General features: G+C 40.4%; 1 protein-coding gene and 1 long non-coding RNA gene across 8 annotated transcripts in view; one reads left to right on the top strand and one right to left on the bottom strand.

Annotated features, from left to right (window-relative positions):
* Positions 1-6,603: 6,603 nt before the first annotated feature.
* On the bottom strand, positions 6,604-8,188 carry LOC143005508 (uncharacterized). Its single transcript, XR_012964035.1, has 2 exons — positions 7,791-8,188; positions 6,604-7,510 (listed from the first exon to the last, which is right to left on the bottom strand). It is a non-coding gene; the product is annotated as an uncharacterized LOC143005508 (long non-coding RNA).
* A 576-nt stretch (positions 8,189-8,764) lies between these two features.
* Positions 8,765-27,554, top strand: part of LOC143005494 (uncharacterized) — a 43,914-nt gene continuing 25,124 nt past the window's right edge. For 4 of the 7 annotated variants that reach the window (XM_076156918.1, XM_076156922.1, XM_076156919.1 and 1 more), the window contains exons 1-3: positions 8,765-9,204; positions 25,286-25,579; positions 26,019-26,312. In XM_076156918.1, coding sequence (XP_076013033.1) covers positions 8,892-9,204; positions 25,286-25,579; positions 26,019-26,312 — 901 coding nt within the window. In that variant the 5' untranslated portion in view covers positions 8,765-8,891. Of the gene's footprint in view, positions 9,205-9,628; positions 9,923-10,459; positions 10,529-10,718; positions 11,031-11,582; positions 11,643-11,845; positions 11,927-17,702; positions 17,739-17,810; positions 17,853-17,941; positions 18,011-18,362; positions 18,465-18,927; positions 18,969-19,101; positions 19,172-19,243; positions 19,285-19,375; positions 19,815-25,285; positions 25,580-26,018; positions 26,313-27,554 lie in introns of those variants that run through there. The other 3 variants (XM_076156927.1, XM_076156926.1, XM_076156920.1) reach the window with 3 other exon arrangements.

The following is a 27,554-nucleotide window of genomic DNA, read 5'->3' on the forward strand; positions in this document are numbered from 1 at the left end:
CAGTAACAGACCACGTTACTCTGACCTGTGAGCCTCCATATGTTTCTGTGGATCGCTGTTATTTCTACATTGATGAGACGCCTGCACCTTTCCCTGACTTCTCCTGTAAGCAGACACAGCCTGGGACTCAGCTGCTGTTGATTGCAAAAAAAAGTCTACCTGCTGAAGTTGATGTGGTGTGTTATTATGCTGTACAACAAGGCTACAACATTTCACCATGGAGCGACAAATCCTCCATCACTGTGCAAGGTGAGAGAGCTAATCTAGTATCATTTTGACATTTGATGTAGTTTCTTGGTATGCTCTTGGCACACACGCACACACGCGCACACACACACACACACACACACACACACACACACACACACACACACACACACACACACACACACACACACACACACACACACACACACAGTTTATTATTCTGTCTATGATTCTTGTATCCAATCAGTTTTTCACATCACTCATGGAACACAAATCTGTTACTTTGAATCAGAGGATTCAAGATAATAAGATCATTTTCAAATACATTGACTGTGAATAGGATTTCTGTGAATAACTTAAGTTACACAGCTGCATCAGAATCTGCTGGACATTAATGTGAGATGTTGTTATGCTGTTAAACAAGACAAGGCTAGGTTTTCTAAAACACAAATGTTTGAATTCCCAGGCGTCCCTGCTCCTGGACTGACAGTGAGTCGCACCGTCATCACAGAGAGCGACTCGGTCACGTTGAGCTGTCAGACTCCATCACCTGCTCCTGACGTTCAGTGTTATTTCTCTTTTACGGGGGCAAGAGACATATTGAGTGAGGCGTCTTGTCAGCAGAGTTTTACAGGGACTGAGCTGCTGCAGAGATCACAGCGGAGTTCACCTGCTGGAGTTGCTGTGATGTGTCAGTATGCTGTACAACAAGGCTCTGTAACTTCTCCATGGAGCGACAAATCCTCCATCACCGTGAAAGGTTAGAGAGCTGATCTTGTATCATTTTGTCATTTGTTGTAGTTTCTTGGTATGCAGTTGGCACACACACACACACACACGCACACACACACACACACACACACACACACACACACACACACACACACGCACGCACACACGCACACACGCACACACACACACACACACACACACACACAGTTTATTTATGTCTATGATTCTTGTATCTAATCAGTTTTTCACATCACTCACGGAACACAAATCTGTTATTTTGTATCTAGGATTCAAGATAATAGGATCATTTTCAAATACACTGACTGTGGTTAGGATTTCTGTGAATAACTGAAGTTACACAGCTGCATCAGAATCTGCTGGACATTAATGTGAAATGTTGTGATGCTGTGAAACAAGACACTGTAACTTGAGAGATTCTGATCCGTTATCATTTGATCATTTGTTGTCATTTCAGCTTCCACACAACCAGCAAAACCAGGACACACACACATAAATGAGGGGAGTGCAGAAAAGGGAGGTAAAGGTGAGTTTACTCTGTGGGTGTTGATCATTTTGAACACATAGTCTTTGTGTTTCATGTCACACACTAACCTCAGCTGAAACACAGCTGCATTAGAATCTGCTGGATGTTGCATATCTGCATATGAGGTTACTTGAGTGAATAAAGTTACATTACTGTGTGTTTTATATGTTTTCATGAATTACTGTTGTAGGTAAAAAGCCAGAGATGAGCTGTCAACACTTTGAGGGTGGACAATTTGTCATGACTTGCTCTCTTCCTGGATCTGCCAAACCTCACACCGTGTGTAACTTCTACGTTGGAGAAGCACGTTCTCCAGTCAGAAGACAAACCATCAGGGACAAAGTTTCAGCATCTTATAAGTGGTTCTGCCAATTCTATGTCCAAATCGCTGATTTTCTGAGAGATCTGCGTCCTGTTCAACCAAAAGTTGCCAGCTGTGATTATAGTTTAGAAAGTGAACCCAACTCTGTGTCTGCCCGTAGTGATGAATGCAGCTTAACTGGTAAGTCACAGAAGACTTGATACTCATGCTACAGGGATGCACACAACACATTCAGTCACAATGAGGAGTTGATAGACAGTGAATTGTACCAAAGTCATACACTTAAACCAAGCAGCTTTGAAGCACATTGAGCTTTTACTGCATATTTGACCACTGTGTTTATAGGCTGTCATGTTTTGTGAGAGAAGAGCTCACACAAACATTACAGGAAGAGGCTTTATCTACACATTTAAACCTGACATGAGACCATGTTTTATGATGACTGCACAAAAAGAGTGTGAAGACGTCTGAATGGTGGAATGTGGAGTGAAGGCTGGAGTCATGTGGCAGAATCTGGAGATCAGAATTTTGATTCCTTCAGAAGTTAGGATCAGACATGTATGAGCAGTCTTTATGTCAGTGATGTGCTGAACATAAACATGCCTGTTTATCTGAACACACCAGAAACCAAATCCATCTTCCTGTAGGTATCTGGGAAAAAGAGTCAAGCAGGCTCCAGACGATCCAAACACCCACTATGAGCACAGGTAGACAGTGTGCATGCGTGCGTGCGTGCGTGCGTGCGTGCGTGCGTTCGTGCGTGCGTGCGTGCGTGCGTGCGTGCGTGCGTGCGTGCGTGCGTCCGTGCGTGCGTGCGTGCGTGCGTCCGTGCGTGCGTGCGTGCGTGTGTGTGTTGATCAGGTGATATATTAGAAAATAAGTTTTGTGCTTTGTTAAATATTTTTGAAATGTATTTTGTTTCTTCACCTGGTCTGATGACAGCTGGTGGTTTTGGTGAAGCAGCCACTTCTGTTCCTGCTTTGGAAGGATCATCAGACAACAAGATCACAGAGAACTTTGAAAGTAAAAGTTCTGCTTCCTATTGAATATAATGAAATGTCTGATGAAGAGTTGTTTATTCACCATGATTGTTGAACCACATAACAGTCGTAGTTCTATTTCTCCTTCCATCACCCCAATCCTGCTCCAGGTGACATAATAACAGTGTTTGAAGAGTCAAAAATGTATTTCAGAAGACGTTTCTAACCTTTATTGTTTTCTGTCTTCATGCAGCTGTCATGACTGAGATCAGCACCTACACAACTCCAGGTAAACTATAGATCCTTATTACTGCATCAAAATGATGATTCTATCCTTTATTGTTCTTGTGTCTTCATGCAGACGTAGTAATCCAGACTGAGATCAGCCCCAGCACAACTCCAGGTAAACTCCAGATCTTTGTTGCTGCATCAAAACCCTCATTGTTGTATTGTGTTGAATGTTTTTAGTGGCATTATGTTTGAATTCGTTAGGTCTGCCTCGTCATCAGCCGACAACTAGATCTAACTCCTCTGCTGCAGCTCCAGGGACTCCAGCTTCAAGTGCGCAACTTTTCACATGTTTGAAAATAACATGCTATTGGTTTTGAAAGCTTTTGATTGACAATTTTGCAAGCTTGGTCTGTGAATAGGTGTACAAAAGTGTGTTAAGTGGAAAGAAAGAATCCACTCTAAAGTCAACATCTGAACTCATTTTGTCCCTGTGATGAGTTGGAGCTGTGTGCATTGCTTTACAGTGCCAGAGGAAATACACATGACCCTGCATTAAGCAATTCAATTCTTTGTTTTGATATCTCTTGCCATGCTGTGCTCGAGGTACAGTCAGTAGAAAGCAACTTATTTCTTGTGTCAATGACGTAAAAAGTGGAACTGACCTGTGCTGCTCCAAAAATAGAGAAGGAAACATTGAAGTGGGCGGTTATTGTGGCCGGATGCGGAGTAGCTCAGTGGGTAGAGCTCAGTGGGTAGAGCTTCCGCTTGGGAACTGGAGGGTCGCCGGTTCGAGCCCCTGCCGAGGTGCCCCTGAGCAAGGCACCGAACCCTCAATTGCTCCCCCCTCTGCGAAGGGTGGTAATGTAATGTAATGTAAGTCGCTTTGGATAAAAGCGTCTGCCAAATGCTCGTAATGTAATGTAATGTAATGTAATGTATTTGCTGGCATCATCTTGCTGGGATCGGCTCTCATGTGCATCAAAAGGAGACGCGGTGAGAAGTGTTTGTGTTCAGTAAAGCTGTAACAATGTGTTTCTCTATGTCAGAGTACAATCTCATATTACTGAAGATTCTTATTTCATGGCAAACATGTAAAACCATACTTAACAATCAGGTTACATACAAAACCCTCAGACTTTCAGATCCTCAGAGCTAACTTAACCTTCCTCCTGTGTTAGGGTCGGCACCGACCCGTTTTGAGTTTTAAATGCATAAAAAGAATCACATAAATGTGTTTATCGCATCAAGGCTTTTTGACTTTGTCAGGAACCTCTATCTCTACTTCAACAAAATAAAACAGAAAAAATGTTTTCACTAAATTAGAAAATGCTCTGGTTGACATTATGACCTTTGTGTTGTTAGGGTCGGTCATGACCCAGTTATAAATATAAGATTATAAAGCAATAATTAGAGCCAAAACTGAAATCATAAGTGCACTGTCAGCCAACACACTGACAGCCAGCTCCTCTCCCAATCATGTGAGCTTTAGGGGATTCTCATTTTGCGATGTTTTCCAGTAAACAAAACAAACAAAGACGAGCATGTCCAGACATGTGAGGTCAATTCACTCATTTGAGTGATCATTTGACTTGCAGAGTGCACATCTCCAGTTTGCAGCATGCAAAAATGAGAAGAATATTTTCAGTGAGCCAAGTTCTGGATAATATTTTTGGTGAAAATGAGGGAGAGGACACGGAGCAGCATAGAGATACGGATGAGCGGGTTTCTGAGGAGGAAGACAATGTGGAGTATCATCCAGAAGACACAGACACATCTGATGAGTCTGATGAGGAGGTCACCAGTGGTGAAGCTGCTCCCGCTGAAAGATTCAAGTCCAAAAATGGCAAGATCGTTTGGAGCTCAGTACCTCAGGATGTCCATGGCAGGGCAGCTGCTGCAAATGTCAAAATGACCCCCAAAATGACCCCTGGAATCACAAGGTTTGCTATGACTAGGGTCAATTAGATCAATACATGTTTTGAGCTATTTATGCCATTGTCACTAAAAAGAGTCATCACTGCTATGACAAACCTTGAACACCATAAATGTTTGTGTGTGTGTGTGATATGAGGGGGTGCAAGATAAATTTCAATTGTGTGTGTTAGAAGTCGCATTGGATAAAAGCGTCTAACTAAATGACTGTAAATTAAAATTAATTAATGTTACCATAGTTAATCTTCTTACAATGAAAAAATAAATAAAAACATATTTATTTAAGAGATGTGTTCTAATACCCCTCAGTATTAGTCAGGTAACACAACAACCTTTTATTGATGTATATGACTCTCTTGAGGTTCATTTTACCAATTTTCCAAATTGAAACTGAGGGGTATACTGACAAAAAAAAGGCCCAGAGGCCCACACCAAAAATATTAAAACCAATATTTTCATGGATAAGGAACCCTAACAACAACAAATTGGATGATAGCTAATTGTTTTTAGTATATTTTACAGCTGATTTAGGACACGGGTCAGCACCGACCCGTTAACACAAGAGATAGTAGCAGAAAGCTAACACTTAAGCCAACTTAGGCAGCTTCCCTTTGTTTTCAGCTGAGGCCAGGTCAAAACCTCAAACTACCACTACATCTAATAACCATCACACATTACACAAATGTGCTGATACCTATCCACTAGTAACACACACACACACACAAACACACAAACACACGCACACACACACACACACACACACACACACACACACACACACACACACACACGCACGGGCCAACGCACACACACACATATTATTCACGATTACATTGTGTCTATTGCATGTGTGTTTGTATCTTAAAGAGTACTGACTCATGTTTCACTTTCTTTTGCAGATGATTCTATGCACACAAGAGCTCTTATTCATGAAGGAGCGGTAAACATTTATCTTTTAGATGCAACATTCACATCATCTAGTGCGTTTGTGGTGGATTCACAACTATGTCAATATTTAATCATTACATCTGTGTCTTATTCTTCCTCTTCATGCCTCTATGTTTCCATTCCAGACATCATCAGCTGGTAATACTGAACTTTACAGCATGATCACCTCTGTACCTGGAGATGTCTTTCCTAAAGGTGAGCTGATTTGCTGTTGCACGTCTCAGCTCCACAGTTCTGTTATTTTATGCAAACTGCGTTTCTCTGCAGGTTCTGTGGAACTCAAAGGACATGAAGCTGCATATGAGAATGTAAGTGTAACACAAGAAACACGATTCAGTGGGTTTGTTGTGGTGTAAAGTTTGCTGCCTCTTATTTTTGGTTTCCGTCTTCTTTTTTTAGCCTGACACGTACCACATGTACTGCAGCATCACTGAGGAGCCAGCTGCAGCAGCCCAGACACATGATGTGTACAGCACTGTGCAACTTCACTGAACACACAGCTTGCATTTCTCACCAGACATATTTTACTTTGCTGTAATATACAATTATTAATTTATTTCTCCTCTGTACAATTTCCTTCAGTTAGTCACACACACACACACACACACACACACACACACACACACACACACACACACACACACACACACACACACACTTGATTAGAAAGAATTGATCCCAAAGAGCTAAATGAAGGAAAATACTTCTTTGTTTTTATTCATCAGCTTTGTCAAACTTTGTGATTAAGAGTAAGTGGGTCAACTTGGGAAGTTATGGCTCTTTATGTCTATGAAACATTCTGTCAACATACTGTTTATAATCTTCAACATGCATCTTTAGTTTCTCTGAAATGTCTTCAGGAGGAAGTGTCAAAATAAAACCACTTCTGCTTCATTTCATTGTTTTTTGTTTTACATCATATGCATTATTCTTCACTTCGGAATGACTTAGGTGGCTAACAAAAACTTTAAATCTTTTAAATAAAAGGCTTTCACAGTCCTGCCACTTGTTTTCATCCATGTACTGCTATACAGTATCTTCTTTTCACACATGACAAAAGTGCATTGGACATTCTGCAGGATCGACCCTTGCCTTCATTCCCTCCTTTACAACAAAAAGATAACTGATCTCACTCAGTCCTTAACACGCAGGACTTGTTTTATACTTCAACCTGTGCTCTTGTTTTGTGGTTTAACTGTTAACATACATGTTTCCTTTGCTCATTTCTACATACATTCAAGAAAAACATGGTGAACTGTCAGTGGAATGGTCTGCTACGCTCTGCACCAAGTCGCCAAGCACTTCAATGGATTTCACTTTAGTTTTCTGCATGAATGGATATGAGTCTCAGTGTGAAGGTCAAAGATTTCCTCTGAGAGCTCTGCCTGTTGCAGATGATGTGAGCAAATTGATTTTCTGATCAGCCATGTGCTCTATGTGTTTACAAGCATCTTGGTTGTTGGTTAGTTAGTCCACACTGATGTCCATTTTTGGATGATCGCTGGCGTGTGGAGGCTCTGGTCACCTGCTGATGAAAGCTGCTATCAGAGGGAGCAGAGCTGCTGCAAGACGACTGGAGAGGCGCGATGCCGATCCACACTCCATGGCATTTTCCTGCAGAAAACACAATTTATTCCTAATCCACGCTACATTAACATCTAGAAGGCATTAGCAGCATTACCTTCTTTCTTTTATCTGGTTGTACAGTGAACATGTTTGATCACAGCCAACAAGGCATCTTTAGTTTTTTATGCAAACACGTAATGGAGTTATGGAAGTTACACACTGCCTCATGCACGACTGCAAGTTACAAACTGAGAATCCATGGGTTTGCTAGTGAAGAGAATGTGATCCTAACCAAGACTTGCTGTCTCTGTGCTGGCAGTGTTTGTACCTCAGGGTGGAAGGGATGGCACGATTCAGGCTTCTTCCTGTCCTTCTGAAACTTCAGTCTGTCACATTTCAGTGACTCGTTGTGGTCAAAGGTGTTAAGGGCAAAATAAAGCAAACATTCATTAATAGATTCACATCTTCACTACATTGTACTGTGATGCTTTTAGCCTGATGCAAATGTATGCAACTGTTTCATAGAGACGTGGCTAAAAGTGTTGGTACCCTGAAACATGTACGTATATGTATTCTTTGGAATGATTATGACTTTTAACTTTTTTTTTTAATTCAAAACACAAAGGATACAAACCCAATTTGGTGATCATCTTCTTTCACTTGTTACATCATGATCCCAATGATTCTTATCTCTCAGTTATATCATGAATGTACTTTGAATGTTCAGCAGGGATTGGCACATTTTCGGCGGTGCCATTTGCTTATATCTCATAGAATTATACAATAGACAACAATAGAATCATTTCCATATCATGACCAAGGTGTGTAAACATTTCTTTCCACAGCAGATGACCAGCAGATTTCTCCTCCTATTAGATAACACATATGTTTCATTAGTTATTTGTTTATTCCTCTGATCTGTTTTGGTGCGTTCGAGTATTTTATGACCTCATTAGTCATTATTATTCATGAGGGCCATGTGTTACTTTTTCACTTCCTATGTCCGCTGTGGATTTCCTGGCTGCGGCGGCGTCTGAGCCAGTGTGACTGCAAAGTGTCAAAGTTCTCACAGTCAGAGAGTCGGCAGATGATTTCTGGACGATGGCTGTATTCAGGTTTATGGCAGAGCAGCTGTTGTTATTGATCTTCATCTGTGAGTAAAAGCTTTTACTTCGTTTTTGTGATCCAACCCGGTATTTCACAATAAAATTAGACAGTGTGATTTATTTACTGTATTTTATTTCTTCTAACACTTTTCCAACTACAGATTCTAAAGTCACAGTGCAAGGTTGGTCTCTTCTTTTGTACAGCATGTAAGCCTATGAGGCACTAAGATGCCACCACTCAGTTTATATTGTATAGTTACACAGCAATGCAATGCTTACAACTGATCATTAGGCACATTCATCTGAAGTACAGTTTATAATACATGTTTACCTCTAAACCTGCAGCTCTAGATGCACCTAATCTGACAGTGTCCTCCACCATCATCACAGTAACAGACCACGTTACTCTGACCTGTGAGCCTCCATATGTTTCTGTGGATCGCTGTTATTTCTACATTGATGAGACGCCTGCACCTTTCCCTGACTTCTCCTGTAAGCAGACACAGCCTGGGACTCAGCTGCTGTTGATTGCAAAAAAAAGTCTACCTGCTGAAGTTGATGTGGTGTGTTATTATGCTGTACAACAAGGCTACAACAATTCAGCATGGAGCGACAAATCCTCCATCACTGTGCAAGGTGAGAGAGCTAATCTAGTATCATTGTGACATTTGATGTAGTTTCTTGGTATGCTCTTGGCACACACGCACACACGCGCACACACACACACACACACACACACACACACACACACACACACACACACACACACACACACACACACACACACACTCACACACACACAGAGTTTATTATTCTGTCTATGATTCTTGTATCCAATCAGTTTTTCACATCACTCATGGAACACAAATCTGTTACTTTGAATCAGAGGATTCAAGATAATAAGATCATTTTCAAATACATTGACTGTGAATAGGATTTCTGTGAATAACTTAAGTTACACAGCTGCATCAGAATCTGCTGGACATTAATGTGAGATGTTGTTATGCTGTTAAACAAGACAAGGCTAGGTTTTCTAAAACACAAATGTTTGAATTCCCAGGCGTCCCTGCTCCTGGACTGACAGTAAGTCGCACCGTCATCACAGAGAGCGACTCGGTCACGTTGAGCTGTCAGACTCCATCACCTGCTCGTGACGTTCAGTGTTATTTCTACACTGTGAGGACGAGAGACATATTGAGTGAGGCGTCTTGTCAGCAGAGTTTTACAGGGACTGAGCTGCTGCAGAGATCACAGCAGAGTTCACCTGCTGGAGTTGATATGAAGTGTTATTATACTGTACAACAAGGCTCTGTAACTTCTCCATGGAGCGACATCTCCTCCATCACCGTGAAAGGTTAGAGAGCTGATCTAGTATCATTTTGTCATTAGTTGTAGTTTCTTGGCATGCAGTTGGCACACACACACCCGCACACACACACACGCACACACACACCCACACACACACACACACACACACACACACACACGCACACACACGCACACACACACACGCACACACGCCCGCACACACACGCGCACACACACTTGCGCACGCACACACACACGCACACACGCGCGCACACACACACAAACACACACACACACACACACACACACACAGTTTATTATTCTGTCTATGATTCTTGTATCTAATCAGTTTTTCACATCACTCACGGAACACAAATCTGTAATTTTGTATCTAGGATTCAAGATAATAGGATCATTTTCAAATACACTGACTGTTGTTAGGATTTCGGTGAAAAACTGAATTTACACAGCTGCATCAGAATCTGCTGGACATTAATGTGAAATGTTGCGTTGCTGTTAAACAAGACACTGTAACTTGAGAGATTCTGATCCGTCATCATTTGATCATTTGCTGTCATTTCAGCTTCCACACAACCAGCAAAACCCGGACACACACACATAAATGAGGGGAGTGCAGAAAAGGGAGGTAAAGGTGAGTTTACTCTGTGGGTGTTGATCATTTTGAACACACAGTCTTTGTGTTTCATGTCACACACTAACCTCAGCTGAAACACAGCTGCATTAGAATCTGCTGGATGTTGCATATCTGCATATGAGGTTACTTGAGTGAATAAAGTTACATTACTGTGTGTTTTATATGTTTCCACAAATTACTGTTGTAGGTGAAAAGCCGGAGATGACCTGTCAACACTTTGAGGGTGAACATGTTGTCATGACTTGCTCTCTTCCTGGATCTGCCAAACCTCACACCGTGTGTAACTTCTACATTGGAGAAGCACGTTCTCCAGTCGGAACACAAACCATCAGGGACAAAGTTTCAGCATCTTATAAGTGGTTCTGCCAATTCTATGTCCAAATCGCTGATTTGCTCAGAGATCTGCGTTCTGTTCAACCAAAAGTTGCCAGCTGTGATTCCAGTTTAGAAAGTGAACCCAACTCTGTGTCTGCCCGTAGTGATGAATGCAGCTTAACTGGTAAGTCACAGAAGACTTGATACTCATGCTACAGGGATGCACACAACACATTCAGTCACAATGAGGAGTTGATAGAAAGGGAATTGTGACTAATGTGTTAATTGAGGCAACATCATATTTTCAGTCTGAGCTGGTACAGTATATTCATTTATGAGAAATGTACCAAAGTCATACACTTAAACCAAGCAGCTTTGAAGCACATTGAGCTTTTACTGCATATTTGACCACTGTGTTTATAGGCTGTCATGTTTTGTGAGAGAAGAGCTCACACAAACATTACAGGAAGAGGCTTTATCTACACATTTAAACCTGACATGAGACCATGTTTTATGATGACTGCACAAAAAGAGTGTGAAGACGTCTGAATGGTGGAATGTGGAGTGAAGGCTGGAGTCATGTGGCAGAATCTGGAGATCAGAATTTTGATTCTAAGCCACACGGCTCAAAAGTTAGGTTTAGACATGTATGAGCAGTCTTTATGTCAGTGATGTGCTGAACATAAACATGCCTGTTTATCTGAACACACCAGAAACCAAATCCATCTTCTTGTAGGTATCTGGGAAAAAGAGTCCAGCAGGCTCCAGACGATCCAAACACCCACTATGAGCACAGGTAAGCCGTGTGTGTGCGTGTGCGTGTGCTATGCGTTTGTGTGTGCGTGCGTGTGTGTATGCCTGCGTGCATGTGCGTGTGTGTGTGTGTGTGTGTGTGTGTGTGTATGTGTGTGTTGCTCAGGTGATATTAGAAAATTAGTTTTGTGCCTTGTTGAATATTCCTGAAATGTAGTTTTGTTTCATCACCTGGTCTGATGACAGCTGGTGGTTTTGGTGAAGCAGCCACTTCTGTTCCTGCTTTGGAAGGATCATCACACAACAAGATCACAGAGAACTTTGAAAGTAAAAGTTTTGCTGCCTATTGAATATAATGAAATGTCGAATTAAGTTTTTGAAGAGTCAAACATGTTTCAGAAGATGTTTCCAACCTTTATTGTTTTCTGACTTGTCCTCATTACTGCATTACAATGATGATTATATTGTTTTGAATGGTTAAGATGACTTTGTATATTAACTATTAGGTCTCCATGGTCATCAGCTGACGACTAGTTCTTACTCCTTTGCTGTAACTCCATGTAATCCAGCTTCAGGTAACATACTGTGTGTGATTTGAATCAATATGCTTTTGATTTTGAGAGCTTTTGGTCAAGAAGCTTTGTCTGTGATTGGGTGTACAAGAGTGCAAACAGTGCACAATGTGAAACAGTATAAAAAACTGGAAAGTGGAAACTAGTTTAAGTTCAAATATTATGATCATATTTATCTTGCCAATTTTGATGACTTCTTTACCACATTAGTAAGTAGGAAACATTAGTTTCTGTAGGAGCAGTGTGCATTAATACGGCCTTAACCAACTTCAACAGTATCTCAGGTTTAAAAATTCATGACCTCTATGCCAGTTTTCATATGTGTTGGTAATGTGGTGGCAGAGGCACAGTGTGAAAATATCACCTCTCTCTTTACTGTTATCGTCTATAGAAGTGAAACTGATCTTTGCTGTTCCTAAACAGAGAATCAGACATGGAGGCTGGTGGCATTCACCGCCGTTTGTCTCATGACTGTGAGCATCAGCTTGCTGGGATCAGCTCTGATCTATCACCAAATAAGGACGGGTAAGAACTGTGTTCACTAAAGCTTCACTAAAACACATAGGGACCATTCATAGATTATTGTATAGCAAAATATAAAACTATACTCACCAAAGCAATGCTGTTCTTCCTCGTTGTGCTGACAACTGATTTTTTTAATTTTTCAGAAAAACAGACCATGAGGTAAGAAGTCTTGAAAAACTCTCACGCAAACTCTTTCACATTAATGCACTAAGTCACATTCATAGTCACATATGTTCACTTTTGCCAGTCAGGCAGGATTAAGAATTATGTGCTAATTATGATGTTATATGGATCGAGGGATAAAGTGCCTTGCTCGAGGGCACTAGGGAATGTGTTGAGAAAAAGATCTCCTGCACTTTCCTGGATTACTCAGGATATCAGCTAGTATTGACCTTCACTGTATTCTGATTAGTTGTTGTTTAACGAAGATTCACTGTTTGTGACAATCTTGACCCCCTTTGTATTTGTGTAGATGGAAAGCCGACATCACTGGTAAAACACACGTCACACAACATCACAGTGTTATTCATACAGTCATGTTCATGTAGTGTACTAAGTAATTTTCTCCTTCTGTTGTAGATTATTATGATCATGGAGGAGCGGTAATACAATAATGCAACACAATACAATAATGTTCACATTCAAGTCACCGACAATAATCAAACATGTTTGCTACAAACCATATCAGAGCTGATTATTAAAGTCAAACTTCCCATCAACACAGTTTCCATTTTGGTTTGATTATAATGACTTTTGTCTTGGATGAAGTGAATCTCTCTCTCTCTCTCTCTCTCTCTCTCTCTCTCTCTCTCTCTCTTCCTTTCACCTCTATCTTGTCCAAGGATTTACCAGCAGGTGGCGATGACATTTACAGTGTGGTGATCTTTGAACCTGTCTTCGACTTTCCAATTGGTGAGCTGCATTTCACTGACGCCTCCCTTCTTGTACTTAGTATTTCATAGATTATGTAGAAACATCTCTCATGAACATTTCAGCAATAAAACATCAAACCTGGTTGATAACTTCTGTATGGATGTATACATGACACACATGAGACAGGATTTAGTCTGTGTGTTTGGTTGTAGAGTTTATTGCCTGTAATATTTGCTCTCTGTCTTCTTGTAGTCTGACACAAACCACGAGCACACGAGGATCAAAGCAGCAGCCTGAAATCAGTGTGAAAGATAATGCTTATGTTGCATTTTACTTACTGTAATACACTTATGAGGTGAATCTCTTTTAAAAATGTATTTGCCCCGAGAAAAAGACTTGATGCTTTGGCTGTTTGAAGTAGAGGAAACATGAATGATGGACGAGATGATTATATTGATGATGCTGTTCACATCATGATGACGTTTCAATGCTCCCAGTTCCATCTTCATATATATATATTCAGTTCTTAATTGTTTTTTCTATTTTATCTCATCCATTTTCATATTCATATTTCATTTAATTGTTCTCTGTACATGCTGGTGTTAATTGTTTCTCATTGTTTAGGCAGAATGTGTTTCTTTTATAATTTAGGCTCACTTGCTCTCCTTTGTTTATTATTACTTCAGCATATTGAAGTTATGCTTAACCTATGTATACACTGTCAACACAAATGACCATTACCTGCAAATCCTCATCAATAATTAAATTAATAATAATAAATATATTACCAATATTGCAGTGGGGCTCTTGTTTAACCACACACACACCACTCTGTTGCTCAGCGCCTCACCAGCATTCTGCGCTCACAATTTCCCACTAATGTTTTTCACTAACTTCTCCTTCAGACTTATGAACAAACAAAGACATTTACATCAATATTTTGATGTGCAGTATGTGTCCTGTATTTCTGAAGACAAAACATTGTGACAAACATCAAAATGTCAACAAATAACACAGTGTGGTTATATTTTCAAAACTTCACTTTAAGAATACAGATTAATGACAGCAACACATGTTCCAAAACTGGGAAGTACGGAGGAAGACAGTTCCAGGGTCTGCTGGTAATCTCGATTACATTTGGGAAGTAATAGCACAAAAATCAAACACTTTTCTTCAGCATCTCTCTCCTAAAGGCACAGACCGACCTAGACACTGACGCTAGGTGGCAGCACAGAGCGCGCACACGTGAGCCGACAACAGACAGAAAAGGGGGTTTAAACATATACGTTTATTTATTCTTTGTGGTGATTATGACTTTTTATTAATTGGACGTTTGTATGATAGCGTGTTTAATACAGTTGTGCTCAGTCCTCCATACTGCCGCAAGGGTTTCCCTGTTGTTTCTGTGTGTGAGTGGAGCTGAGGACGGCCGCGGGGTCCGCCATGGCCTCACTTCCTGCTCCGGATGTTGGGGGCGGAGCTAAACCCAAAGTGACTGTTCACTCTGACTGTTGTGAATAAAGTTCAAAGTTACATAAATGAATTCAAAACACAAAGGATAAAAACACATTTTGGTGATCATCCACTTTCACTGGTCGTCATGATCCCAACGATTCTAATCTCTCAGTTATATTACAAATGTACTTTAAATGTTTGGCAATGTTTGTCACATTTTCAGAGGTGCCATTTGCTTATATCTCAGAATATATATCAGAATTATACAATAAACAACAATAGACAACAATAGAATCATTTCCATATCATGAACAAGGTGTGTAAAAGTGAATAAACCTACAGCAAATGACTTTCTCCTCCTATTAGATAACACACATGTTTAATAAGTTAATTGTTTATTGCTCTGATCTATTTTTGTGCATTACTGTATTTTATGACCTCATTAGTCATTATTATTCATGAGGACCATGTATTTCTTTCTCACTTCCTATGCCTGCTGTGGGTTTCCTGGCGGCAAGTTTGTCAGCGGCGTCTGAGCCAGTGTGACTGCAAAGTGTCAAAGTTCTCACAGTCAGAGAGTCGGCAGATGATTTCTGGACGATGGCTGTATTCAGGTTTATGGCAGAGCAGCTGTTGTTATTGATCTTCATCTGTGAGTAAAAGCTTTGATGTAGTTTCTTGGTATGCTCTTGGCACACACGAACACACGCACACACACGCACACACACACACACACACACACACACACACACACACACACACACACACACACACACACACACACACACACACAGTTTATTATTCTGTCTATGATTCTTGTATCTAATCAGTTTTTCACATCACTCATGGAACACAAATCTGTTATTTTGTATCTAGGATTTAAGATAATAGGATCATTTTCAAATACATTGACTGTGGTTAGGATTTCGGTGAAAAACTGAAGTTACACAGCTGCATCAGAATCTGCTGGACATTAATGTGAAATGTTGTGATGCTGTAAAACAAGACACTCTAACTTGAGAGATTCTGATCCATTATCATTTGATCATTTGCTGTCATTTCAGCTTCCACACAACCAGCAAAACCAGGACACACACACATAAATGAGGGGAGTGCAGAAAAGGGAGGTAAAGGTGAGTTTACTCTGTGGGTGTTGATCATTTTGAACACACAGTCTTTGTGTTTCATGTCACACACTAACCTCAGCTGAAACACAGCTGCATTAGAATCTGCTGGATGTTGCATATCTGCATATGAGGTTACTTGAGTGAATAAAGTTACATTACTGTGTGTTTTATATGTTTCCACAAATTACTGTTGTAGGTAAAAAGCCAGAGATGAGCTGTCATTATGATGCTGAACATGTTGTCATGACTTGCTCTCTTCCTGGAATTGTCAAACCTCACACCGTGTGTAACTTCTACATTGGAGAAGCACGTTCTCCATTTGGAACACAAACCATCAGGGACAAAGTTTCAGCATCTAATAAGTGGTTCTGCCAATTCTATGTCCAAATTGCTGATTTGCTAAGAGATCTGCGTTCTGTTCGAAAAAAGGTTGCCAGCTGTGATTCCAGTTTAGAAAGTGAACCCAACTCTGTGTCTGCCCGTAGTGATGAATACAGCTTAACTGGTAAGTCACAGAAGACTTGATACTCATGCTACAGGGATGCACACAACACATTCAGTTACAATGAGGAGTTGATAGACAGTGAATTGTACCAAAGTCATACACTTAAACCAAGCAGCTTTGAAGCACATTGAGCTTTTACTGCATATTTGACCACTGTGTTTATAGGCTGTCATGTTTTGTGAGAGAAGAGCTCACACAACCATTACAGGAAGAGGCTTTATCTACACATTTAAACCTGACATGAGACCATGTTTTATGATGACTGCACAAAAAGAGTGTGAAGACGTCTGAATGGTGGAATGTGGAGTGAAGGCTGGAGTCATGTGGCAGAATCTGGAGATCAGAATTTTGATTCTAAGCCACACGGCTCAAAAGTTAGGATCAGACATGTATGAGCAGTCTTTATGTCAGTGATGTGCTGAACATAAACATGCCTGTTTATCTGAACACACCAGAAACCAAATCCATCTTCTTGTAGGTATCTGGGAAAAAGAGTCAAGCAGGCTCCAGACGATCCAAACACCCACTATGAGCACAGGTAGACAGTGTGTGTGCGTGCATGTGTGCGTGCGTGCGTGCGTGCGTGCGTGCGTGCGTGCGTGCGTGCGTGCGTGCGTGCGTGCGTGCGTGCGTGCGTGCGTGCGTGCGTGCGTGCGTGTGTGTGTTAATCAGGTGATATATTAGAAAATAAGTTTTGTGCTTTGTTAAATATTTTTGAAATGTATTTTGTGTCTTCCCCTGGTCTGATGACAGCTGGTGGTTTTGGTGAAGCAGCCACTTCTGTTCCTGCTTTGGAAGGATCATCAGACGACAAGATCACAGAGAACTTTGAAAGTAAAAGTCCGGCTTCCAATTGAATATAATGAAATGTCTGATGAAGATTTGTTTATTCACCATGATTGTTGAACCACATAACAGTCTTAGTTCTATTTCTCCTTCCATCACTCCAATCCAGAGCTCCAGGTAACATAATAACAGTGTTTGAAGAGTCAAACATGTCTTTCAGAAGACGTTTCTAACCTTTATTGTTTTCTGTCTTCATGCAGCTGTCATGACTGAGATCAGCACCTACACAACTCCAGGTAAACTATAGATCCTTATTACTGCATCGAAATGATGATTCTATCCTTTACTGTTCTTGTGTCTTCATGCAGACGTAGTAATCCAGACTGAGATCAGCCCCAGCACAACTCCAGGTAAACTCCAGATCTTTGTTGCTGCATCAAAACCCTCATTGTTGTATTGTGTTGAATGTTTTTTGTCCCATTATGGTTGAATTCATTAGGTCTGCCTCGTCATCAGCCGACAACTAGATCTAACTCCTCTGCTGCAGCTCCAGGGACTCCAGCTTCAAGTGAGCAACTTTTCACATGTTTGAAAATAACATGCTATTGGTTTTGAAAGCTTTTGATTGACAATTTTGCAAGCTTGGTCTGTGAATAGGTGTACAAAAGTGTGTTAAGTGGAAAGACAGAATCCACTCTTAAGTCAACACCTGAACTCATTTTGTCCCTGTGATGAGTTGGAGCTGTGTGCATTGCTTTACAGTGCCAGAGGAAATACACATGACCCTGCATTAAGCAATTCAATTCTTTGTTTTGATATCTCTTGCCATGCTGTGGTCGAGGTACAGTCAGTAGAAAGCAACTTCTTTCTTGTGTCAATGACGTAAAAAGTGGAACTGACCTGTGCTGCTCCAAAAATAGAGAAGGAGACATTGAAGTGGGTGCTTGTTGTGGCCGGATGCGGAGTATTTGCTGGCATCATCTTGCTGGGATCGGCTCTCATGTGCATCAAAAGGAGACGCGGTGAGAAGTGTTTGTGTTCAGTAAAGCTGTAACAATGTGTTTCTCTATGTCAGAGTACAATCTCATATTACTGAAGATTCTTATTTCATGGCAAACATGTAAAACAATCACGTTACATACAAACCTCTGAGACTTTTAGATTTTCAGAGATTTTTTGATTTTTCTTTAAATTTAAGCAGCTGAGGGCAGGTCACAACCTAAAACCAAAACCAAAACTACCACTTCATCTAATAACCACCACACATTACACAAATGCACTGATACCTAGCCACTGGTAATACACACACACACACACACACACACACACACACACACACACACACACACACACACACACACACACACACACACACACGCATGGGCCAACGCACACACACACATATTATTCACGATTACATTGTGTCTATTGCATGTGTGTTTGTATCTTAAAGAGTACTGACTCATGTTTCACTTTCTTTTGCAGATGATTCTATGCACACAAGAGCTCTTATTCATGAAGGAGCGGTAAACATTTATCTTTTAGATGCAACATTCACATCATCTAGTGCGTTTGTGGTGGATTCACAACTATGTCGATATTTAATCATTACATCTGTGTCTTATTCTTCCTCTTCATGCCTCTATGTTTCCATTCCAGACACCATCAGCTGGTAATACTGAACTTTACAGCATGATCACCTCTGTACCTGGAGATGTCTTTCCTAAAGGTGAGCTGATTTGCTGTTGCACGTCTCAGCTCCACAGTTCTGTTATTTTATGCAAACTGCGTTTCTCTGCAGGTTCTGTGGAACTTAAAGGACATGAAGCTGCATATGAGAATGTAAGTGTAACACAAGAAACACGATTCAGTGGGTTTGTTGTGGTGTAAAGTTTGCTGCCTCTTATTTTTGGTTTCCGTCTTCTTTTTTTAGCCTGACACGTACCACATGTACTGCAGCATCACTGAGGAGCCAGCTGCAGCAGCCCAGACACATGATGTGTACAGCACTGTGCAACTTCACTGAACACACAGCTTGCATTTCTCACCAGACATATTTTACTTTGCTGTAATATACAATTATTAATGTATTTCTCCTCTGTACAATTTCCTTCAGTTAGTCACACACACACACACACACACGCACGCGCACGCTCCCAAAGAGCTAAATGAAGGAAAATACTTCTTTGTTTTTATTCATCAGCTTTGTCAAACTTTGTGATTAAGAGTAAGTGGGTCAACTTGGGAAGTTATGGCTCTTTATGTCTATGAAACATTCTGTCAACATACTGTTTATATTCTTCAACATGCATCTTTAGTTTCTCTGAAATGTCTTCAGGAGGAAGTGTCACAATAAAACCACTTCTGCTTCATTTCATTGTTTTTTGTTTTACATCATCTGCATTATTCTTCACTTCGGAATGACTTAGGTGGCTAACAAAAACTTTAAATCTTTTAAATAAAAGGTTATCACAGTCCTGCCACTTGTTTTCATCCATGTACTGCTATACAGTATCTTCTTTTCACAGATGACAAAAGTGCATTGGACATTCTGCAGGATCGACCCTTGCCTTCATTCCCTCCTTTACAACAAAAAGATAACTGATCTCACTCAGTCCTTAACACGCAGGACTTGTTTTATACTTCAACCTGTGCTCTTGTTTTGTGGTTTAACTGTTAACATACAGACATAAGTTGCCAAGCACTTCAATGGATTTCACTTTAGTTTTCTGCATGAATGGATATGAGTCTCAGTGTGAAGGTCAAAGATTTCCTCTGAGAGCGCTGCCTGTTGCAGATGATGTGAGCAAATTGATTTTCTGATCAGCCATGTGCTCTATGTGTTTACAAGCATCTTGGTTGTTGGTTAGTTAGTCCACACTGATGTCCATTTTTTGATGATCAATTCATTTCTAATCTACACCACATTAACATCTAGAAGGCATTAGCAGTGTTACAAACCCTTCTCTCTTTTATCTGGTTTTACAGTGAACATGTTTGATCACAGCCAACAAGGCATCTTTAGTCTTTTATGCAAATAGGTAATAGAGTTATGGAAGTTACACACTGCGTCATGAACGACTGCAAGTTACAAACTGAGAATCCATGGCTTTGCTTGTGAGAAGAATGCGATCCTGACCAGGACTTTATAGTTTCATTACAACCGAGTGTGTGTTTTGAAGCCTCTGTGATAAACACTTGTTTATCATATCATATATCCTTAATCTGTGTCTTTGATACAAGTTGACACTTTAAAGGAGAAGGCGAGAGTGTAAGTCTGCTGTCTCTGTGCTGTCAGTGTTTGTACCTCAGGGTGGAAGGGATGGCACGATTCAGGCTTCTTCCTGTCCTTCTGAAACTTCAGTCTCTGTCAGTTTCAGTGACTCGTTGTGGTCAAAGGTGTTAAGGGCAAAATAAAGCAAACATTCATTAATAGATTCACATCTTCACTACATTGTACTGTGATGCTTTTAGCCTGATGCAAATGTATGCAACTGTTTCATAGAGACGTGGCTAAAAGTGTTGGTACCCTGAAACATGTACGTATATGTATTCTTTGGAATGATTATGACTTTTTATTAATTGGACGTTTGTATGATAGAGTGTAAAATACTGTTGTGCGGTTGTGAGTCACTTTTCACTCTGACTGTTATGAATATAGTTCAAAGTTACACAAATGAATTCAAAACACAAAGGATAAAAACACAATTTGGTAATCATCTTATTTCACTGGACATATCATGATCCCAATGATTCTTATCTCTCAGTTATATTTTAAATGTACTTTGAAAGTTTAGCAATGTTTGTCACATTTTCAGCGGTGCCATTTGCTCATATCTCGCAGAATAATACAATAAACAACAATAGACAACAGTAGAATCATTTCCATATCATGACCAAGGTGTGTAAAAGTGAATAAACCTTTCTACAGCAAATGACTTTCTCCTCCTATTAGAGAACAGGTTTGTTTAAGTACTTATTTGTATATTGCTCATATTTATTTTGGTGCAATTATGTATTTGATGTCTGCTGTGGGTTTCCTGGCGGCGAGGTTTGTCAGCGGCGTCTGAGCCAGTGTGACTGCAAAGTGTCAAAGTTCTCACAGTCAGAGAGTCGGCAGATGATTTCTGGACGATGGCTATATTCAGGTTTATGGCAGAGCAGCTGTTGTTATTGATCTTCATCTGTGAGTAAAAGCTTTTACTTCGTTTTTGTGATCCATCCCGGTATTTCACAACAAAATTAGACAGTGTGATTTATTTACTGTATTTTATTTCTTCTAAAAATAAGAAGATTTTGTGGAAGGTGTTGTGCTTTGTTGAATATTTTTGAAATGTAGTTTTGTTTCTTCACCTGGTCTGATGATCATCACACAACAACATCAAAGAGAACTTTGAAAGTATAATATTTCACTTCCTATTGAATATAATGAAATGTCGAATTAAGTTTTTGAAGAGTCAAACATGTTTTTCAGAAGATGTTTCCAACCTTTATTGTTTTCTGACTTTCTCCTAATTACTGCATTAAAATGATGATTATATTGTTTTGAATGGTTAAGATGACTTTGTATATTAACTATTAGGTCTCCATGGTCATCAGCTGATGACTAGTTCTTACTCCTTTGCTGTAACTCCATGTCATCCAGCTTCAGGTCACTTTCACATACTGTGTGTGATTTGAATCAATATGCTTTTGATTTTGAAAGCTTTTGGTTAACACTTTTTTTAAGCTTTGCCTGTGATTGGGTGTATAATAGTGCAAAATGTGAAAAAGAATATAAAATCGGAAATCGGAAGCTGGTCAAAGTTCAATTACTATTATCATATTTATCTTGCCAATTTTGATGACTTCTTTACCACATTAGTAAACTAGGAAACATTTGTTTCTGTAGGAGCAGTGTGCATTAATACGGCCTTAACCAACTTCAACAGTATCTCAGGTTTAAAAATTCATGACCTCTATGCCAGTTATCATATGTGTTGGGAATGTGGTGGCAGAGGCACAGTGTGAAAATATCACCTCTCTCTTTACTGTTCGTCGTCTAGAGAAGTGAAACTGATCTTTGCTGTTCCTAAACAGAGAATCAGACATGGAGGCTGGTGGCATTCACCGCCGTTTGTCTCATGACTGTGAGCATCAGCTTGCTGGGATCAGCTCTGATCTATCACCAAATAAGGACGGGTAAGAACTGTGTTCACTAAAGCTTCACTAAAACACATAGGGACCATTCATAGATTATTGTACAGCAAAATATAAAACTATACTCACCAAAGCAATGCTGTTCTTCCTCGTTGTGCTGACAACTGATTTTTTTAATTTTTCAGAAAAACAGACCAAGAGGTAAGAAGTCTTGAAAAACTCTCACGCAAACTCTTTCACATCAATGCACTAAGTCACATTCATAGTCACATATGTTCACTTTTGCCAGTCAGGCAGGATTAAGAATTATGTGCTAATTATGATGTTATATGGATCGAGGGTTAAACTGCCTTGCTCGAGGGCACTAGGGAATGTGTTGAGAAAAAGATCTCCTGCACTTTCCTGGATTACTCAGGATATCAGCTAGTATTTACCTTCACTGTATTCTGATTAGTTGTTGTTTAATGAAGATTCGCCATTTGTGACAATCTTGACCCCCTTTGTGTTCTTGTAGATGGAAAGCCGACATCACTGGTAATACACACGTCACACAACATCACAGTGTTATTCATACAGTCAGGTTCATGTAGTGTACTAAGTTCTTTCCCCCTTCTGTTGTAGATCATTGTAACCATGGAGGAGTGGTTATACAATAATGCAACACAACACAATAATGTTCACATTCAAGTCAACGACAATAATCATTTAATCAATAAACATTTGTGCTACAAACCACATCAGTTGATTATTAAATTTCAAACTTTAAAATTTTCAGGCTTTGTTTCAATCAACTCAGCTTCCATTTTGGTTTGATTATAATGACTTTGTCTTGGATGAAGTGAATCTCTCTCTCTCTCTCTCTCTCTCTCTCTCTCTCTCTCTCTCTCTCTCTCTCTCTCTCTCTCGCTCATCAAAGGATTTACCAGGAGGTGGCGGTGACATTTACAGTGTTGTGATCTTTGAACCTGTCGTTGACTTTTGATTATGTAGAAACATCTCTCATATGAACAACTCAGTTCACATCATGATGACGTTTCAATGCTCCCAGTTCCATCTTAATATATATATTCAGTTCTTAATTGTTTTTTCATTTCATCTCATGCTTCCATATAACAAGACATTTTCACATTGATATTTCATGTAATTGTTCTCTGTACATGCTGGTGTTAATCATTGTTTAGGCAGAATGTGTTTCCTTTATAATTTAGGCTCACTTGCTCTCCTTTGTTTATTATTATTTTTACTTACCCTATGTATATGCTGTCCACACAAATGACCCTTACCTGCAGATCCTCATCAATAAATAAATTAATAATAATAAGTATATTACCAATATTGCAGGTGGGCTCTTGTTTAACCACACACACACCACTCTGTTGCTCAGCGCCTCACCAGCACTCTGCTCACAATTTCCCATCAATGTTTTCCACTAACTTCTTCTTCAGACTTCTGAACAAACACACACATTTACATCAACATTTGTATGATGTGCAGTATGTGTCCTGTATTTCTGAAGACAAAACATTGTGACACACATCAAAATGTCACCAAATAACACGGTGTGGTTATATTTTCAAAACTTCACTTTAAGAATACAGATTAATGACAGCAACACATGTTCCAAAACTGGGAAGTACGGAGGAAGACAGTTCCAGGGTCTGCTGGTAATCTCGATAACATTTGGGAAGCAATAGCACAAAAATCCAACACTTTTCTTCAGCATCTCTCTCCTAAAGGCACAGACGGACCTAGACACTGACGCTAGGTGGCAGCACAGAGCGCGCACACGTGAGCCGACAACAGACAGAAAAGGGGGTTTAAACATATACGTTAATGTGTTCTTTGGAAGGATTATGACTTTTTATTAATTGGACGTTTGTGTGATAGCGTGGATAATATCGTTGTGCTCAGTCCTCCAGAATACTAACGTTAGGTTTTCCCTGTTGTTTCTCTGCGTGGGTGGAGCTGAGGACGGCCGCGGTCTCCGCCATGGCCTCACTTCCATCTGCCATTGCAGGTGCCATTTCTAATATCTCATAGAATTGTAAAATAAACAACAATATACAATAATAGAATCATTTCCATATCATGACCAAGGTGTGTAAAAGTGAATAAACCTTTCTTTAGCAAATGACTTTCTCCTCCTATTAGATAACACATATGTTTAATTAGTTATTTGTTTATTGCTCTGATCTGTTTTGTTGCATTAGTGTATTTTATGACCTCATTAGTCATTATTATTCATGAGGACCATGTGTTTCTTTTTCACTTCCTATGTCTGCTGTGGGTTTCCTGGCGGCGAGGTTTGTCAGCGGCGTCTGAGCCAGTGTGACTGCAAAGTGTCAAAGTTCTCACAGTCAGAGAGTCGGCAGATGATTTCTGGACGATGGCTGTATTCAGGTTTATGGCAGAGCAGCTGTTGTTATTGATCTTCATCTGTGAGTAAAAGCTTTTATTTAGTTTTGTGATCCATCCTGGTATTTCACATCAAAATTGGACAGTGTGAGCGATTTACTGTTTTTTATTTCTTCTAACACTTTTCCAACTACAGATTCTGAAGTCACGGTGCAAGGTTGGTCTCTTCTTTTGTACAGCACGTTTAGTGAATAAATAGATTCATATATTCTGCTTCAGTGTTTCATTAGTCCATCTATTGTCATACTCAAACCATTGTTCTCTAAAACACAAATGTTTAAATTCCCAGGCGTTCCTGCTCCTGGACTGACAGTAAGTCCCAGAGTCATCACAGAGAGCGACTCGGTCACGTTGAGCTGTCAGACTCCATCATCTGCTCCTGACGTTCAGTGTTACTTCTCTACTACGGGGGCAAGATACATATCGAGTGAGGCGTCTTGTCAGCAGAGTTTTACAGGGACTGAGCTGCTGCAGAAGTCACAGCAGAGTTCACCTGCTGAAGTTGCTGTGATGTGTCATTATGCTGTTCATCAAGGCACCCTAACTTCTCCACAGAGTAACAAATCCTTCATCACTGTGCAAGGTGAGAGAGCTAATCTAGTATCATTTGACATTTGATATAGTTTCTTGGTATGCTCTTGGCACACAGGCACACACGCACACACACACACACACACACACACACACACACACACACACACACACACACACACACACAAACACACACACACACACACACAAACACACACACACACACACACACACAGTTTATTATTCTGTCTATGATTCTTGTATCCAATCAGTTTTTCACATCACTCATGGAACACAAATCTGTTACTTTGAATCAGAGGATTCAAGATACTAAGATCATTTTCAAATACATTGACTGTGAATAGGATTTCTGTGAATAACTTAAGTTACACAGCTGCATCAGAATCTGCTGGACATTAATGTGAGATGTTGTTATGCTGTTAAACAAGACAAGGCTAGGTTTTCTAAAACACAAATGTTTGAATTGCCAGGCGTCCCTGCTCCTGGACTGACAGTGAGTCGCACCGTCATCACAGAGAGCGACTCGGTCACGTTGAGCTGTCAGACTCCATCATCTGCTCCTGACGTTCAGTGTTACTTCTCTACTACGGGGGCAAGATACATATCGAGTGAGGCGTCTTGTCAGCAGAGTTTTACAGGGACTGAGCTGCTGCAGAGATCACAGCAGAGTTCACCTGCTGAAGTTGCTGTGATCTGTCATTATGCTGTTCATCAAGGCACCCTAACTTCTCCCCAGAGTAACAAATCCTCCATCACTGTGCAAGGTTAGAGAGCTGATCTAGTATCATTTTGTCATTTGTTGTAGTTTCTTGGTATGCCATTGGCAGGCACACACACACACACACACACACACACACACACACACACACACACACACACACACGCACACACACATGCACACACGCACACACGCACACACACGCACACACACGCGCACACACACGCGCAAACGCGTGCACATGCACACGCACACACACACACACACACACACACACACACACACACACACGCACACACACACAGTTTATTATTCTGTCTATGATTCTTGTATCTAATCAGTTTTTCATATCACACATGTAACACAAATCTGTTATTTTGTATCTAGGATTTAAGATAATAGGATCATTTTCAAATACATTGACTGTTGTTAGGATTTCGGTGAAAAACTGAAGTTACACAGCTGCATCAGAATCTGCTGGACATTAATGTGAAATGTTGTGATGCTGTAAAACAAGACACTGTAACTTGAGAGATTCTGATTCGTTATCATTTGATCATTTGTTGTCATTTCAGCTTCCACACAACCAGCAAAACCTGGACACACACACATAAATGAGGGGAGTGCAGAAAAGGGAGGTAAAGGTGAGTTTACTCTGTGGGTGTTGATCATTTTGAACACATAGTCTTTGTGTTTCATGTCAGGGAGGCAGTGGCTCAGCGGGTAGAGCTTCCGCTTGGGAACCGGAGGGTTGCCGGTTCGAGCCCCTGCCGAGGTGCCCCTGAGCAAGGCCCCGAACCCTCAATTGCTCCCCCCTCTGCGAAGGGTGGTAAATGTAATGTAAGTCGCTTTGGATAAAAGCGTCAGCCAAATCATCGTAATGTAATGTAATGTCACACACTAACCTCAGCTGAAACACAGCTGCATTAGAATCTGCTGGATGTTGCATATCTGCATATGAGGTTACTTGAGTGAATAAAGTTACATTACTGTGTGTTTTATATGTTTCCACGAATTACTGTTGTAGGTGAAAAGCCAGAGATGACCTGTCATCATGATGCTGAACATGTTGTCATGACTTGCTCTCTTCCTGGATCTGCCAAACCTCACACCGTGTGTAACTTCTACGTTGGAGAAGCACGTTCTCCAGTCGGAACACAAACCATCAGGGACAAAGTTTCAGCATCTAATAAGTGGTTCTGCCAATTCTATGTCCAAATCGCTGATTTTCTGAGAGATCTGCGTTCTGTTCAACCAAAAGTTGCCAGCTGTGATTCCAGTTTAGAAA

This window comes from Genypterus blacodes, unplaced genomic scaffold (assembly GCF_046128005.1).
Source record: "Genypterus blacodes isolate CSIRO-AG114 ecotype Tasmania unplaced genomic scaffold, CSIRO-AGI_Gbla_v1 ptg000070l_1, whole genome shotgun sequence".
NCBI lineage: Eukaryota > Metazoa > Chordata > Actinopteri > Ophidiiformes > Ophidiidae > Genypterus > Genypterus blacodes.